The following is an 18,188-nucleotide window of genomic DNA, read 5'->3' on the forward strand; positions in this document are numbered from 1 at the left end:
CAGATGTATCAGCTTGGAAGGATCTGTTTGTACCCAAGCCAGTTCTCCGAGCGCTCAGCTTTCTAGGCTTCTCTGCCCCCACACCAGTCCAAGCTCTGACCTTGGCACCTGCCATTCGTGACAAACTGGACATCCTTGGGGCTGCTGAGACAGGTAAGGGCATCCTTATCTGGAGGCCAGGGCAAGATTGCTTCTGGATTGAGCTTGTGGCTGCTAACAGGCTGGTTGGCTGGGAGAAGGGAATGTTGGGAGCATGACCACAAAAGCACTGTTGAGTGAAGGTTTTTAGAAGTCGGCTAGCTCTGGGTTGAAATAGGCCACTTCCTGATTGGTGCCCTAGGCAGATCACTTTATTTCTCTGAGCCCTGTAGACCCTATTATAAAATGGAGATAGACAACTGCAGTACCTACTTCTTTTGCTATGTGGGTTAAATGTAAGTGCCTACTAAATGTATACATTTACACAATAGTAAACCAGTAACAAAAAACAATAGTAAACTAAAATTTACACAGTGCATTGTAAGTGATTTGCAAATGGTGGTTTTTTTCCAGGTCTTGAGCCTTTTCTGAATGGCTCAGAGGTAAAGTAGGGCTAAGATCAGCCCTCTGGAGAGGTAGATCTTCATTCGTGTAAGGAAGAAGTATCTCATTGGCAAGATTTGTCCAAAGATAAAAAGGGCTGCGTTGGGAGTTGGTGGGTTTCTTGGCATCGGCAGGGTTTGAGTTTGTGATAACCACTGGGGGGATTTTGTAGGCAGATTTGGGCAGGAGGTGACTGTTGGCACTAGGCATTGTTTAAAGACCCCTCGTTCCTTGGGCCATCTAAGACTTTGTGAAGCGATGACAGGTAGACTCACCCTGGGGAGATTAAACCACTGATGGGGGAAGGAGCAATACACGCCTGGAACTGTTAGTCTAACTTGACCAGCAATAACCAATAGAAATATATATGTAATGTGAGCCACGTATGTAACTTAAAATTTCCTAGGAGCCATATTAAAAAAGGTTTTTAAAAAGTGAAAATTAATTTTAACAATATATTTAACCAATTACATAACATATTTCAGTACACAATGAATGTAAAATTATTGAGATATTTTACATTCTTATTTCTATACTGTTTTCAGACTCTGATGTGTATTTTCAACTTGCCGCCCATCTCAGTTTAGAGTAACCACATTTTAAGTGCTTGACGGCTGTATGTGGCTAGTAGCTATTATATTGTATGGCATAGAACTGTAACCAAAAGTGGGGGCCAGCTGCTCACCGCTCAAAAGCCAATAAAGAGGCCAGGTTGGTGAAAGGAAAGTTTGCTTTATTTTGGATGCCAGCAACGGAGGCGGGGGTTGCGGGGGTGGGGGGGGCGGTGCTCCTGTCTGAAGGCCGACCACCCCCCCCAACCAGTGGGCAAGAGCTTTTATAGGTGGAGGGGGGGGCACATGCAGAAACAGCACAGTCAGCTGTTGACAGTCACCTTGAAATGGGTCATTGGTGGTCTGACTAGCATCGTCTTCATTGTTTTAAGTACAATTAATCTTCAGTTCCAGGGTCGGTTTGTTTCCATTTTCTTGAGGCCAGTTCTCGGAATGGCAGCTTATGTCATGGCTACAATCTGGTCATCATGTAGTTAACTTTTTCCACCTGGTGGGCGTTTTATCTGTAGGTACACAGAGGGTATCTACAAGACAGCTCACAGGATATGGCTCAGGGTATTATCTATAGCCCTTGAGAAGGAACTAAAGGTCCTTAGTTATGCTTATTGACTAAACTATTACTATTTAGTCTTGTTGGACTGCTTTCCTTTGCTTCTGCATTTTCTCACTTCTCTGATTAAACTTATTCTTTGGCTGAAGTTTTTCCACAGACAAAAGGCAGGCAGAGGACATGGGTAGGAAGGACCATAGAGTCCTGATCCGTTTCAGAGCTAGACCATGTAGACCAGCAGTCCCCAACCTTTTTGGCACCAGGGACTGGTTTTGTGGAAGACAGTTTTTCCACGGAAGGGGGTGGTTGGTGGTTTCAGGATGATTCAAGTGCATTACATTTATTGTGCACTTTATTTCTATTGTTGTTAGTTACATTGTAATATATAATGAAATAATCATACAGTTCACCATAATGTTGACAGGAGGCCAAGCTCAGGGAGTAATTTGAGCGATGGGGAGCTGTAAATACAGCTGTAAATACAGATGAAGCTTCGCTAACTCGCCGCTCACCTCCTGCTGTGCAGCCTGGTTCCTAACGGGCCACAGACCGCTACCGGTCCTTGGCCTGGGGGTTGGGGACCCCTGATCTAGACACTTGGTGCCTTGGATTTCTGGAAGAGAGGTCAGGAAACTTGAGGTGAGGTCCTGTATAAGAGTCATAAAGATGGAAGAGGGAGGAAAGCCCAGGAAAGGGGGATGGAGGTAACAGTAATAGCTTAGAACATTTATTTAACATTTAAAATACGTCACGCCCCATGTTACATGCATGAACTCAGTTTCTCAAAACCACCCTGGAGTAGGTTCCATTATTATTCCCATCTTAATGAAGAGGAAACTCAGCCTCACAGAGGGTAGACAGTGTCCCTAAAACTGTCCCACTGAAAAGTGGTAGTGCTTGAATAGTTCTAGACTAGGTCTATGTGCTGTTAAGCATTCTGCTACACTACTTTGGTATGTGCAGCGAGGCCTGGAAGTCTGTTTCTGGAAGGCAGAGGAGAGATGTGAGCCACTTTGGCTAGAGATTGACATTTGGATTTATACCACAGCTCCTGTCAGGCTATTTCTATGGAATGCTGTGAATCCACAGGTCCAAGTCTCAAAGACTTTTGGGGCTGTGGGCAAACTGCTGCCAATGCAGATAATGAATATATATCCATCATCCCCAAAAGATGTTTGGGCCCCTTAATAATCCCTCCTTCCCTAGGCTCCCCTCCTTGTTCATCCCTAGGTAACCTCTGATAGTCTTTCTGTCGCTATAAATTAGTTTGCATTTTCCAGAATTTTAAAATGGAATCATATAATATGTATTTTGGGGAGGGAGAGTGTCTGCTCTTTAACTCAGCATACTTTGAGATCCAGCCATGTTATTGCAAATACCAATGGTTCATTTCTTTTTATTGATGAGTAGTATTCCACTGTATGGATATATAGTGCAGTTTGTTTATCTATCTATTGATGGATAGTTCTGTTCTTTCTAGTTTTTGGCATTTACAAGTAAAACTATCATAAATATTGGTGTAAAAGTCTTTGTATGGATATATGCTTTGATTTCTGTTGGGTAAATACCTAGGTGTGGAATGGCTAGGTCTTATGGTAAATGTAACTTTTTAGGAGTTTTCCAAAGTGATTGTACCATTTTACATAATCACCAGGTTATGAGAGTTCAGATTGGTCCATGTCCTTGCCAGTACTTGGTTTGGTCAGTCTTTAATTTGATTTAGACTTTAAAAATTTTAGTGATATTTCCTTGTGGCTTTCATTGGTATTTCCCTAGTGACTCCTTGAGCAGTGTCTTTTCGAGTGCCTAATTGTATCCATATTATCTTCTTTGGTGGTGTCTGTTTAGTTCTTTTTAGTTGGGTTGTGGTTTTCCTATTATTGAATTCATAATATATTCTAGATACACCTCCTTTATCAGATATGCGTTGTGCATTTTTTTCTCCCAGTCTGTGGCTTATTTCTTCATTCTCTTTCCAGTGTCTTTCGAAGAGCAGGAGTTATTTATTTTGATGAAGTTTAGGTGATCACTTTTTCTTTTACAGATGTGCTTACCTAAGAATCCTTTGCCTAACACAAGATCACAAAGATTTTCTCCTGTGTTTTCTTCTAGAAGTGTTACTACTTTTAGGTTCTGTGTTTCAGTCTGATCCTTCCTGTGTTAACTTTTATGGGGAGAAATACAGATCAAAGGTTTGGTTTTGTTTTGCATGTGGCTATCTAATTATTCCAGCACAGTTTGTTGAAAAACTACTTTCTCCACTGAATTGCCTTTGCATCTTTTTTGAAAATCAGTGACCATATAGGTGTGGGTCTATATCTGGAGTCTTTTCTTTTCCATTGATCTATTTGTCTATCTTTACTGTTTTCCCAATACCTCACTATGTTGGATACAGTAGCTTTAGAATAAGTCTTAAAATCAGGTAGTATAAGTCCTCCAATTTTGTTCTTTACAAAAGTTATTTTGCCTGTTCTAGGCCCTTGGCATTTCAAAGTGAATTTTAGAGTCAGTTTTTCAATTTCTACAAAAAAGTCAGCTGGTATTTGAATTGGGATTACATTGGTTATAGAGCCAACTGAGGACATGCCATCTGGACAATATAGAATCTTCCAGTCCACGAATGTGGTATAGCTCTCCATTTTTTTTAGGTCTTCAGTTTTTCTTAGCAGCGCTTTGTAGTTTTCAATGTGTGCACATCTATTAGATTTATCCTTAAATATTTCATATTTTCGATGCTTTTGTAAATGGTAATTTAAGATTTCCTATTTCTGATGCTAATAAATAGAAATCTGCATATTTGTATATTGATCTTGTATCCTGCAACTTGGTACCATCAACTAGTTTCTTGAAGATTACATAGGATTTTCTTCAAAGATGATTATTCATCCAGTCTGGATGCCTTTTGTTTATTTTTGTCTTATTTATTGCACTGGCTAAAACTCCAGCACAATTGGGATTGAAGTGGTATAGTGGGCATCATTGCTTCGTTCCTGATCTTTGGGGAAAGGTGTTCAGTGTTTCATCATTAAGTGTGATGTTAGCAGTAGGTTTTTTCCTATTTGTCCTCTATCAGGTTGAGAAAATTCTCTTCTGTTTCCAGTTTGCAGAAAGACTTTTATCAGGAATCGTTACTGTATTTTTTTAAACGCCTCCTTTGCGTATATTGAGATATATTTTTTTCATTTTCAGTTTGTTGACAATGGTGATAAACTGAACTTAGTCGCAGTGTATTATTTGTACATTGTTGAATTTGATTTGCTAAAATTTTGTTGATGGTTTTTGAATTTCTGTTAATGGAATATTGGTTTGTAGTTTTGTCTTCTTGTAATGTTTTTGACTGGTTTTGGAATCAGAGTAATGCAGGCCTCAGAGTGAGTTGAAGTATTCCCTTCAATTTTCTGAAAGAGTGTGTATAGAATTGGCATTTTTCTTAAGTATTTGGTAGAATTCATCTGTGCTTGCACTTTTCTTTATAGGATGGTTTTTAATTATGAACTTAATTACTGTACCATATTAGAAATATTTTTATTTTTTCTTGAGTGATAGTTTTCTACTTGCAGTTCAGTTAGTTTTTGTTTTGTGAATGTTGAAACCCTGTTATTAGATGCATAAATGTTTAGGGCTCTTGTATCCTCTAAATGAGTTCACTTTTTTCGTTAAGAAATGGCCCTCTTTTTCCCTGAAGTATTCTGTGTTCTAAAATCTCCTTTGTCAGGTTATTAATGTAGCTTTTCCAGCTTTATTTTGATTAATGTTAGCATGGTGTGTCTTTTTCCATACTTGTACTTTTGTCCTATTTATATCTTTATATTCAAAGTGAGTTTTTTATAGGCAGCATATAATTGGGTCTTGCTGTTTAATCTAACTATCTTGTCTTTTAATTGTGTTGAGGTCATTTACATTTCACGTGGTTATTGATAATGGTTGGGTTTTAATCTGTTTTGCTATTTGTTTTCTATTTCTCCCAGCTATTCGTTATTCCTTTGTTCCTCTTCTACCTTCTTTTGGATTGAATATTTGTGATACCATTTTATCTTTTTTATTGTCTTATTAGCTATAACTCTTTGTTATGTCCTTTTGGAGGTTGCTTTTGGGTTCGCAGATGATGTCTTCAGTATATCATACTCTACCTTCAAGTGATAATATACTACTTTATATATAGTACAAGAACGTTACAAGAGTATATTTCCATTTTTTCTTTGCTTTGTGCTTTTTGTTTTATACTTTATATGTGTTAGAAATCCCCGAACACATTTTCATTATTTTTGCTTTAAATAGTCAATTATTTTTGCTTTAAATAGTCAATTATTTTTTAAAGAAGTTTTAATAAGAAAAAGACTTTTTATATTTATCCATGTCACAGTTTCTGGTGCTCTTCATTCCTTCGTGTTGATCCAGATCTTCAGCCAATATCATCTTTTCTTCTACATGAAAGACTTCCTTTAATATTTCTTGTATACCAGGTCTGCTGATGATAAATTCTTTCAGCTTTTGTATACCTACAGAAGTCTTTATTTTGCATTTTGTTTTGAAAGAGATTTTTGCTAAGTGTAGAGTTGTAGATTGTCATATTTTTTTCCCCAGATAAAGATGTCATTGCACTGTTTTGTAACATTTGTTGTTTCTGATGAAAAGTGCTGTTTTTCTTCTCTGAAGGTTTATTAGTGAGTTTGTTTTTGCTTTCTTTTTTTTTTTGGTTATAGTTCTTGCTTATAGTACCTCGTTCCTGAGAGATGCTCATTTTCCTCTGAAAATTATCTGTGAGAGTTCTTTGAGGTCTGTGATAAAAGTTTCTTCATACAGAGATCACTTATTTGCTTCTGCTTGGGACATTTTAATTTTGGAACCACTTTAAATTCTTAGCTTGAAGTGGTTTGTTTTGTTTGTTTGTTTCTGTCCGCACAGATGGTGTGACTACTTGGGCTGCATATACATTCAAAGGCTAGTTTGAAAATGTTCAAGCATAGACAAAAGTTTTAAAATTTTCTCGAAAACTAATAAAATTTTCTTTTACTCCCTCCTTCCCCACCAGAGAAAGGTTTTGGGAAAGTATTATACAGATTTTCATTCCTTACCCTTCAATTTTGTGTTCCTTCACAACAGCAACAAACACACACACACACACACACACACACACACACACACACACACACAACTTGCCCATCTCTTTAGGGTTTCATTGTTTGGACATTTGTCTGTAGTTTATTGGTGACCTCAACCTGCAATGCCAGTCTGTCAGATTTTCCTCAGACTCCTAATTACAGGTGCCCTCTGGTTGCAGTGCTGTAGGGGTACCATACCTGTGTAGGGTAGAAGGAGCTTTGGATTGGTCAGTGTGGCACTTGGCTATTTCAGGGTCCCTTATTCCGTGTAAAGGATAGAATCTCAGGCAAAAAAGTATGTACATCTGTTGATTCACACTGTTTTTGTTTCTTTTTTGTTCTGCTTCTAAGGAAGTGGGAAAACTCTTGCCTTTGCCATTCCGATGATTCATGCAGTGCTGCAGTGGCAGGCGAAGAAGAAGCCTATCCCAGCTCTAAGTAACACAGGAGCACCACTTGGGGAGACCAGTAATAAGGCTGGAGTTGAGACAGGATCACCAGGCAGGGCTGGAACTGAGTCTGGAGCTTTGCCTGTTGAGATTGGAATTGAGGGTGAAGCACTGCCCAGTGAGGCTGGCGCGAAGGCTAGAGCACCACCCAGCCAGGCAAGAGCCAAGATTGGAGCTACGGTCTCAAACCAGGTGCTGCCCTCCTGTGATGATGATGATGACGATGCCGGTGAAGGACCTTCTTCCCTGATCAGGGAGACGCCCTTTCCCAAACAGGATGAACACAAGGAGGAGAAGCTTGATGAAGAGCAGACTAGAAAGTTAAAACAAGAATTGGGTGGCACAATTGCACATCCGAGGCGTCCTCTGCTTGGACTCGTTCTGACGCCCACTCGAGAGCTAGCCGTTCAGGTCAAACAACACATTGATGCTGTGGCCAAGTTTACAAGTGAGGTTTAATTCCGTGTAATAAATGTTGCCTGAAAGGATTCCAGTAGCTGGGGTGGCAGAGGTGAATCAGCTGTGCCCGCCCTCTAGAGGGAACCTTTCTCTTCTGCCAGAGAATTAATCCCGACAGAAAACTGTTTGAGTGACACATTCTTTATTCTCCCAAGGATAACACATAGCTAATGCTATTCTAGCTGCATAGGAAATTAGTTAACTTATTGGATACAGTAGATACTTGGGGCAGCGTTTGGAAAACCACTGTTTGGGTTTTTGTGGGGGGTTTTTTGTAAATAAAGTGCTGCCACACCCACTTATTTACATATGTCTCTGGTCACTTTTGCATCACCAATGCAGAGTGTAATAGAGGTAGTAATTGTACAGAGACCATTTAGCCCACAGGGCTAAAAATGTTTACTGTTGGAAAAGTTTGCTGACTCTTGCCTTAGGGCATTAGAACTTAACTTTTTCAGGGAATTCTTTGGGAAAGGCTGCAGAGGCGGGGTTTCAATTTTATAGTAAAAGGAGCAGTTACTTATCAAGCTCTGACTGTGTATTACAAGGCACTTTACTAAGCGCTTTGCTTGCATGACCCTTTGTGTTCCTTCCATACTGGCTACCTTGCGAAGTCCTCCACTAGAGAGGAGAAGAGAACACTAGCCATCAGAGGAGATTCAGTTTAATTTTAATTGAGGGGCGTGGGCAGGAACTCCCAGGGGAGGTGTGTCACAGCTACAAGTTACATCTTTCCCAGCACAGTGGTGCACCACTGCTCATTTTTTCCAGAGCTTTGGATGTCACCATCCCTGCGTTCAAATCCAGCCCTACTGGTGTGGTTGGAGGGGAAAGAGTAGAAAAAAATGAGGTTGGGGAAATAGTCAGGGCCTAGATCATAGAAGACCTGGTAAGCCCTCTAGCAATGGCATCAACAGGGCAGGCCAGCTCTTAGCACTCCCCTGGAGAGGGGAGCTGTGCTGGTGACTGGCAGCCTTTACTAATCTGGGGGCACCTGTGTCAGCATTGGAAGAAATAAGCAATCAGTCTGAATAACAGTGTCCCTTATGTTTTGTGCACCATAGGCATTAAAACTGCTATTTTGGTTGGTGGAATGTCCACACAGAAACAGCAGAGGATGCTGAACCGTCAGCCTGAGATTGTGATTGCCACTCCAGGCCGGCTGTGGGAGCTAGTTAAAGACAAGCACCCTCATTTGAGCAACCTTCGGCAGCTCAGGTGAGAAACAGTACCTCCCCTTTTCCCCCACCCCCTGTTCTGAAGTGGACCTGAGGTGACATGGCACAGTGTGCAGTGCCTTCTCCCTGCTACAAAGTGCCATGGTGTGGTACCAGCCAGACTTGGGCCTTTAGAAAACCGAGCATGTGTGAGGGAGATTAGTTGAGGGCCCTGGGGGTGGTGGGGTGGTAGAGTAGGCCGTGGATGACTCCTCTTACCTGCTGCTAACCAGGTGATGTGGGTCTGTCTGGATCTGTAGGTGCCTGGTGGTCGATGAGGCTGACCGCATGGTTGAGAAAGGCCACTTTGCTGAACTCTCACAGCTGCTGGAGGTGCTCAGTGATGCCCAGTACAACCCAAAGAGACAGACACTTGTTTTTTCGGCCACGCTGACCCTGGTACATCAAGCTCCTGCTCGAATCCTTCACAAGAAGCACGCTAAGAAAATCGACAAGACTGCCAAACTTGACCTCCTCATGCAGAAGATTGGCATGAGGGGCAAGCCCAAGGTCATCGACCTTACAAGAAAGGAGGCCACAGTAGAGACACTGACAGAGACCAAGATCCACTGTGAGACTGATGAGAAAGACTTATATCTGTACTACTTCCTGATGCAGTATCCAGGCCGCACCTTAGTGTTTGCCAACAGTATCTCCTGCATCAGACGCCTCTCTGGGCTCCTCAAAGCCCTGGATGTCATGCCGCTGACCCTGCATGCCTGCATGCACCAGAAGCAGAGGCTCAGAAACCTGGAGCAGTTTGCCCATCTGCAGGAGTAAGTCAGGCCTGTCCACAGATTAGCCATTGGGTCTAGGTCGCCAGGACGGTGAGAAGCTACCTTCTCTCATGGGAGCCTTATCGGTAGAAGGTAGCCTTTTTTTTTTTTTTGCACAGCGTGAGGCAGGCTCACTCTCACCTAGTACATTTGGTTGCTGGTCATGCCCAACAGAAACTTCTTTAATAATGAGTAATGGTGACAATAATACCTATTATTATTGAACACTTAACAATAGATTAAGTATTGTGCTTGCATTTTAGATACGTTATTACATTCATTCACTTCTGACATCCTTGAGAAGAAGAATAGCGTCACGGTTAACAGCACAGACTGGAAGCAGACTGCTTGAGATCAAATCCTGGCTGTGTCACTTCTAGCTGGTCAGATTACTTCTTTGTGTTTCAGTTTTCTCATAATCAGTATAATAATAGAAGTTATGGCAGAGGGTTGCTCTGAGGAGTAAGTGAATTTATGCATTTGAAGTGTTCGGAACAGCGCTTGGCACATGGTATGAACTTGCTAAATGTTAGCTTTAATACCACTTGTCATTATTCTTATTTTATAGATTAAAAAAGTAAGGTTTAGAAAAGCACATAAGCTTGCCCAAGGTTTCTCAGCTTGGAAGTGGTAGAGCTGGGCCTCAGACCAGCCTGTCATACTGCAGAGCTCATGCTGTCATGTCCATCTGCTTTGGGGCCAGACTGATGGTCAGGCAGGCAGCATGGTGCAGATTGTCAAAATGAGGGCCTGGGAAGCTGGACTTTAAATTGGCTTCTGCCCACATTGTTTTGTCAGGTTACCCGTTACAGATTAGTTTCAAGAACAAGTGGTTCACTTCCTTCTGAATGTTAGTAAGTAGAGTTAGTGGTTCATTGGATCAGGAGTTGGCAAGCTATAGCCCATGGGCCAGATCTGGCTTGTTGCCTGTTTTTATAAGTAAAGTTTTATCGGAACACAGCGAGGCCTATTTATGTATCGTCTATAGCTGTTTCTGTGCTATAATGGCGGAGTTGATCAGTTTCAACAGACATCACCCACGAAGCCAAAAATAGTTTACTCTCTGGCCCTTTACAGAAAGTTCGCTGACCTTGACTTAGAACGGTGGTTTAATATTTTACAAACTTTAGTTTGCGTCATATTCCGCAGCGCTATCTCAGAGATGCAGGAAGTGGGGACCACGAAGGGCCTAAAATCTTCAGTTTTTAAGACATACCTCAGGTGCTTTTGACTCCCCTCAGACTACACATACATTAAGAAACATCACCCTGGCTTCCTGGGTGGCGCAGCTGTTGAGAGTCCGCCTGCCGATGCAGGGTACACGAGTTCGTGCCCCGGTCTGGGAAGATCCCACATGCCGCGGAGCGGCTGGGCCCGTGAGCCATGGCCGCTGAGCCTGCGCGCCCGGAGCCTGTGCTCCGCAGCGGGAGAGGCCACAACAGTGAGAGGCCCGCGTACCGCAAAAAAAAAAAAAAAGGAAAGAAACATCACCCAGTACATATTATTGAGTGCTTGCTGTGAACCTGGCACTGTTCTAGGGCTGGTAATAGAATAGTGAGTAGTGCAAAGTCCCTGCTCTCATGGAGTTTACATCCCAGGGGAGGGAGGTAATAAACTGAAAAGTAAGTATACAGTTCGTCAAGTGGTGCTAAGTGCTAAGAAGTGAAGTTGTATAGGGAGTTGTGCAGACTGGGGGTGTGTGGTCTGGGAGGCTTTTCTCATAAGGTGAGATTTGAGCAGAGAGTGGAAGAAAGTAAGAAAATGTGAATATCTGAGGAAGACCTTTATGGCCTAAGGTGCACTCAGTGCACAAGCTGGGAGGTAAGAGCAGGTTTGGCATGTTTGAGGAAGAGCGAGGAGAACAAGGACGCCTGTGTGACTGGAGGGAATTAAGTGGGAGGGTGATAGGAGATGAGGTCACCGCCCTAGACTATGGCCCCATTTAATGCACTAGAGGTAGTCTTTATTATTGCAGCGTGTGGCTTGTCGATTGCGGCCAGTGAAACCCGGGTTTGGATCCTGGCTCCACAACTAAATAGCCGTATATACCTTGGGAAGTTAATCTCTCTGCGCCTCAGCTTCTTTATCTGTCAAAGGGAGATATGTAATAGTATTGTCTCGTAGAGTGTTTGTAAGGATTGTCGTGTTTAGACTACTCAGTTGGTGGTAAGAATTTGATTAATGTTAGCCGTTAGTTGTTATTAATGAGCTTTCTGTCTCCACCACAGTTGTGTTCTCCTGGCGACAGATGTGGCAGCTCGGGGCCTGGATATTCCTAAAGTCCAGCATGTCATCCATTACCAGGTAGGGACATCAGGGAATTTGTAGGCATCTCCCAACATTGAGTGGGGAATTTTTAAAGCAAGTGTTGAGGGAGGGAGGAAGGGGAGGGAGGAGGAATTGTTGGTCCCAAGGCCTCATGCAACAGAGAATACCACGAGCATCTGGTGACCAACTGGCTGCTGCCACTTTTGGAACACTGTGGTGAGAGATATTCTCCTAAACCTCTTGACACTGTCTGATGTCAAATATCAGATAGCCCCTTTCTTTTTGACTTGGGCAGGCTACTTAATATTGGCAGGTTAGAGTCTTAGTTTCTTCCATGAAATGAGCATAATAAGTTTAGCATGTAAAATGATTACCCTGCTTGTAGAGAAATAAAAGAGTGTGGTAATTAAGTCCTGCCTGGGCTTAAATCCCAGCTGTGTAACCTTGAGCAAGTTATTTAGTCTCTTTGTGCCTCAGTTTTTTCATTTGTTAAATGGCAGTTATTACAGTATCGACTTCTTAAGTTCTTATTAAGGTGAAATAAGTTATTATGTGTGAGGAGTTTCGAAAGCCAGGTGGTACTTCCTAAATGTTAGCTGCTGTTGATACCGACATTAATATCAGCGCATGTACCTAGTAAAGATTAGCATAGGGTGGCGGTTCGGCATATGGGCTCCAGAACCACACTTCTATCATTTGAATGCTTCTTGGCTGCTGCTTAGTGGGTTAGCTCTCAGCATGTTACTTAGTATCTCTGGTTTCAATGTCATCGTTTGTAAATTGGGAGTAATAATGCTACCTACGCCATAGGGTTATCACAGAATTAAATGAGCTAATGCTGACGGATTGCCTAGCGAGTGTAAGTACTCAATAAATGGGAGCTGTTCTGGCGCGATTATCTCCCCTTTAAATCCTTCATGCTTTTAACCATCTTTGAGGGCGCCCATTCAGTTTAGCAAATCTTTATTCTTCCTCTTTTGGGGAAAGAGTCTGGGTCAGTCTCTAGGAAATATCCAGATGAACAAAATACCGTTCTAGCCCCTAAGAAGTATCACATCCACCACAGGACATGAGATGACCATACCCATAATTTAAGGCAGAAGATATTAGAAAGTTGCAAAATAAAATCGGAGAGAGAGATAACTGCTAGTTTGGGAGGTTAGGAGGTTGGAAAGTGCTTTCTAAAAGATGCTTGGCATTTAAGGATGGAGAGGATTTGGGCATGTAGAGGTAGAGAAGGAAGGAGGAGAAGGAGGAAACATGTGGAAGTGGGCAGTTGACAGGGAGTGAGAAGAAGGGGTTGTATGTTAGAAGAGGAGAGTGAAGAAAGGCATCATTTCCAGCACCGTATGAGCCACTGACAGTCGTGGTTGGAGCACCGCATTGGAAAAGATACTGAGCCTTATCGGGGCTCAGTGGAGTAGACTTTTCGTGATCAGTGGTGTGTGCCATGGGTGTGCGAAGGGAGGGATTGTCAGCTCCCATGCCACATTATCTGTGGAAAATACATCCAGTTTTTATTGGAGTAGAGGCAGCATAGCCCAGACGTTAGCATGGTCTTTGGAGCTGGACTGCTTCATTTCGAATCCTGGCTCCACCATTTAGTTGGGTAACTTAGGGGAAATTGCTTAACATCTGTGTGTTTCAGTTTCCCGGTCTATAATATGGATAATCGTGAAAGCATCTATTTCATGTTATGGTTGTTGAGGGATAAATGGGGTAGTAATACATGCAGAGTGCTTAGAATTGCCTGGCACATTGTAATTATTTAATAAATGTTGGTTATGATTACCATCATCAATCATCCATGCAGAGTTAATGAAGAACCATTAGAGTTTCTTTAGGTAGAGGGGTTATGATGGTCAGAGCTTTGACTCAGGAAGATGACACTGGCAGCTTTGGGTTGGGTCAGGGGGGCGGTGGCAGGACTGGAGACCAAATAAGAAGTGACTGCCATTGCCAGTTGAATGGTCATGAGGACCTGAACCAGGGCAGGGGGCATGGGAGGGCAGAGCCTGCACAGTGAATGGGCTAAACCTGGGGACAGTTTGGATGTGGGACTTAGGGAGAAGGGCTGGATCTGTCCACAGTGCTGGAGAGGTTTCTAGCTGCCTGGCTGAGAGGGAGGAGGGTCCAGCCTTGGGTCGTTGGCCTTGAGGGGAAGAGCAGCGCTTGGTGATAGCCACGATGACCTCCCAGTTCCTCCTTTGGCAGGTCCCTCGTACCTCGGAGATTTATGTCCACCGAAGCGGTCGAACTGCTCGTGCCACCAGTGAAGGCCTCAGCCTGATGCTGGTTGGGCCTGAGGATGTGATCAACTTTAAGAAGATCTACAAAACCCTTAAGAAAGATGAGGACATCCCGCTCTTCCCTGTGCAGACAAAGTACATGGATGCAGTCAAGGTAAAAAGAAAAGTTAGAAGCCCAGTGCTAATGAGGGGAGGGACCGCGCTGCTCCCTTGGAACCTAATTAGTAGTTCCGCCAATAGCTAAGCAGGGAGATTTGTAAAAAAAAAAAAAAAAAAAAAAAAAGAAATGGGTTGGGGGGCACCGCGTCTGGCAGAAGGGAGGATAGAGTGAGTGGCCGGAGTGCAAGGAGTTTTCTTCATGAACCCTTCCTTCACTCCGCCCCTGAAACCTCCACCATCGCCCCCCCCACCCCGCCCCATGGACAAGGGCAGTGAGTGGCTGTCTGGACATGCCATTGGATGGAGGGTTGTAGGGAAGTGAGGTCAGTGTGTTGTGCTGAGGCAGAAACTAAAGGTTTGTCACATCCCTGAAGCACATGCCTGTAATTCCTACCTTCAGGGGTTTATTTTTAACTCAATAAACATTCACTGAGTGGGTGCTGCTTATTATTGGCTGCAGCGTGTCAGGCACCGAAACAGGGTGGGTTCTCTTCCATAGAAATCCACTGGCTCGTGAGGCAGGTTGAGTCCAGGCTGAAGTTCAGGTACAAACGGAGCACTGTGGACTGGTGGGTATATGGTAACATTGGTAGGAGATTTAGTTTCCTCCAAGCCTCCTGCAGGCAGAGGTGTGAAGGGGTAAAGAAGGGATGGAGTTCCAGGAATTGGGCGAGCAAAAAGCAAGGAATGGTTCAAGCTCTGCTGGCTCCTCTGGCTCGAAAGGAATGTTAGCTGTGGGGAATATGGTGGGAGGTGAGATGGAGCGGTGGAGAACGCAGAGAGGATTCGGAGCCACCCTGGCTTCCCGTGGCTCTTGTCCCCCACATCACAAGATCTTTCCCATTTTCCTGGTGTATCCTGTCGCTGCAGTCTGAACCCAGAACCCAGGAGAAGGAGAACTGAAGTGTTTTTGGCAGAGGACAGTGTGGAAGAGGGGGATGGCAGTTCTGTGACAGTTCTGTGTTGTCCCTGTTAGTGAGAGCGGGGCCCTAACTAAGGGCTCTCGGGGTGTCTCCAGGTCTCAGCTCAGCTATGGAAGCCAGCTGCGGTGTTTGGGGAAACAGTTCCCTTTGACACGTGTAGGTCGGGAGTGTGACCGAGGTGGGCTGCCAAGAAGAGGGGCTATTTGAGCAGGTTTGGAGAGCCAGCTATTGGGATCCGTGTGTACACGCTCAAAAGTAGCAGGTGCCCTCTGTGCTTTAATCAGGAACCAAAATAAATGCATTTTGATGGGAGCTGAGGTGCATCTCACTGAACACTGAACTCAAGAGCTTTTTTAAAAACACAACTTAAATGAGACTTTTCTTCCCAGAGCCCTGAATCCTCTGTCCGATGAATATTTTCTGTTCCTTTCCCCTAGGAGCGAATCCGTTTAGCTCGACAGATTGAAAAAGCTGAGTATCGCAACTTCCAGGCTTGTCTGCACAACTCTTGGATTGAGCAGGCAGCGGCTGCCCTTGAGATTGAGCTGGAAGAAGAAATGTATAAGGGTAAGGGGCAAGATGGACTTGAGGAAAGGTTCATTCAGCTTTTATCTTTCGTTTTTCCCTTCAACTTCTGTCTGTTGGAACCTCCCCACAACCATGGGTCCTATCAAAATCGGCAAGATGCCTTTTCCTTCTTTGTGACAGGCCCTAATCTCAGATGAGCCTAAAGCCCTCAGCCTTTGTCTCCTTCTGTCATCGTTTGTCTGGAGCCTGTAGTTCCATTCCTCGTGTGGAGAGGCAGTGGAGTACAGTGGTGTCAGGGCAGGCTCTGTGGCCAGACTGCATGTGGTTGACTGCTGCCTCATCCCTTAACTAGCTATGTGACCGGGTCAAGTTACTTAACCTCTCTGTTGTACCTAGGCTGTCCTCATTTATAAAACGCAGGTCATAAAGTACCTACCTACCTCATGGGGTTGCAAAGATGGCTTGAGTTAATGAGTATAAAATGCTTATAACAGTGCCTGGCAAATAAAAAGAATTGGGTACATTTTAAGTTATTCATTATCGTCACCTGTCTTCCAAGCTGACAAAGCACTTCTGTCATCATCTCATTTGATCTTCTCCAGTCTCATGATGTAAACAGAGCAGGAATTGTTATACATTTGGGAACTAGAGGCTCACGGAAGCGATTTGTGCAGGGAAGCAGCTCCAGCACCAGGTGTTGACTGAGCCCCTGCTCCGAACCTATGCCAGAGACTAAGGATTCAGGGATGAATCGGTGTGGTCCTTGCTCTGGGAAAGCTCCTGACTCTAAGAAGTGGTAGAACCACATCTAGAACTAACACCAGAATTAGGTCCAGTGCTCTTTCCACCCCACAAGTGGGCAGCTCAGCTGAGGTGTTGGCCCCTCGGTGCCAAAGCCAACAAATTCAGAGGCAGGCTTTACTGCTCTCTGCTCAGCATGGAAGCCAGGAACCAAATCACTAGGCTCGATGACAGTCAGTGGTCCTCCTGGTAGCTCAGGCTTGGGGCTAGGGCTGTGATGTGAGGCCCTGGCTTCCCTTCCTGAGGCCAGGCTGGCATGGAGCCCTCTGGCCGTGTCCGCCTCTGCAGGTGCAGTTATAGCGCTGGCAGGGAGATGCAGGGGAGCTGGGCTGCGTAGGTGGCTTTCACTGTCTCCTGAGGGCTTTGTAGCCGTCCAGTCACCAAATCCCAGGCAACCAGTGGGTGGGTCATAGGAAGAAAAGTGATCTTCAGGTCAGGAGACTGGGGTACTAATCTCAATTTGGCAGCTAGCTCTGTGACCTTCGGCAAGTGACCTGGATTTCCTCAACTGTAAGATAAAGATAATTCCTGTCTTAGAGGGCTTTTTGGAGGAGTAAAGGACAGAGTGGCCCTGAGCGGTTCTCCTAAACTGTGTTGGAAGTTAGCCAACACTCGTTTCTGCAGAGAGCTTTCCTCCCCAAGAGTCCCAGAACATTTCTCATCACAAGTATTATCCATCAAGGGACACAGAATGCTCCTACAAGTCATAGTAAACATGATCCATTTTGATTTGTGTTTCGAGGAGGAAAAGCTGACCAGCAAGAAGAGCGTCGGCGACAAAAGCAGATGAAAGTCCTGAAGAAGGAGCTGCGCCATTTACTGTCCCAACCGTTGTTTAAAGATGACCTGAAAACCAAGTATCCCACTCAGTCTGGCAAGATGCCCGAGCTCGTGTCCCCCACAAGAAATGGTGAGTCCGCGCTCAGCTGCCTCTTCAAACAGAAGAAGAAGAAGAAGCAGCCGCTGGAAGAGCAGCAGCAGGGACAGCCAGAGCCAAGCGTGAGTGCAAACTAACCGCCCCCAGGCCAGAGTCCGCTGGCGACCGCGCGTCGCATCTGCGTTCTCTGGTTGTGCGGAAAACCTCCGCGCCTTTGACTCCACTCCGCTGTCAGCCCCGGTTACAAAAATCTCCCTTCTTCCACACCACCTCCCATAGCAGGAGAGACCTCATGCAGATCTGTGTTGTTTCACGGTAAGAATTCTATGTAGCAGCTTATATATTTCTGCATTCCAGGGTTTACAGGCTTCTTGTATGGTTAACTGGATTTCCTCAATTAAAAACAATGGTCAGAAGCAGCTCATTTTCTTGAGTTTTTAGCCAGGATACGGGGGACACCGTCATAGTCCTCTGTCTGCAGGATGCACGCGGGGTGCATCTCACTCCGCTGCACGCACGGTGTGGATAGAGCGAGAGGCTGGTGAGCTTCGCAGATCACTGTAAAGTCATTTCTGCCTGGGTCCCCAACGTGTGTTCCCGTTTTTCTCCACAGCAGCATCCTAACAGCTCCTTAGCTCTACCTCACAGCTGCTGTCTTGTCTTAGCCTTGCTGGGA

General features: G+C 44.3%; 1 protein-coding gene across 1 annotated transcript in view; it reads left to right on the forward strand.

Moving 5' to 3' along the window:
• Positions 1 to 17,932, forward strand: part of DDX24 (DEAD-box helicase 24) — a 19,616-nt gene extending 1,684 nt beyond the window's left edge. Inside the window, exons 2-9 of the mRNA XM_028496362.2 lie at positions 4 to 153; positions 7,158 to 7,703; positions 8,779 to 8,932; positions 9,192 to 9,707; positions 11,936 to 12,011; positions 14,190 to 14,378; positions 15,744 to 15,873; positions 17,378 to 17,932. Coding sequence (XP_028352163.2) covers positions 4 to 153; positions 7,158 to 7,703; positions 8,779 to 8,932; positions 9,192 to 9,707; positions 11,936 to 12,011; positions 14,190 to 14,378; positions 15,744 to 15,873; positions 17,378 to 17,649 — 2,033 coding nt within the window. The 3' untranslated portion in view covers positions 17,650 to 17,932. The remainder of the gene's footprint in view (positions 1 to 3; positions 154 to 7,157; positions 7,704 to 8,778; positions 8,933 to 9,191; positions 9,708 to 11,935; positions 12,012 to 14,189; positions 14,379 to 15,743; positions 15,874 to 17,377) is intronic.
• Positions 17,933 to 18,188: the final 256 nt, after the last annotated feature.

This window comes from Physeter macrocephalus, chromosome 11 (genome assembly GCF_002837175.3).
Source record: "Physeter macrocephalus isolate SW-GA chromosome 11, ASM283717v5, whole genome shotgun sequence".
Lineage (NCBI taxonomy): Eukaryota > Metazoa > Chordata > Mammalia > Artiodactyla > Physeteridae > Physeter > Physeter macrocephalus.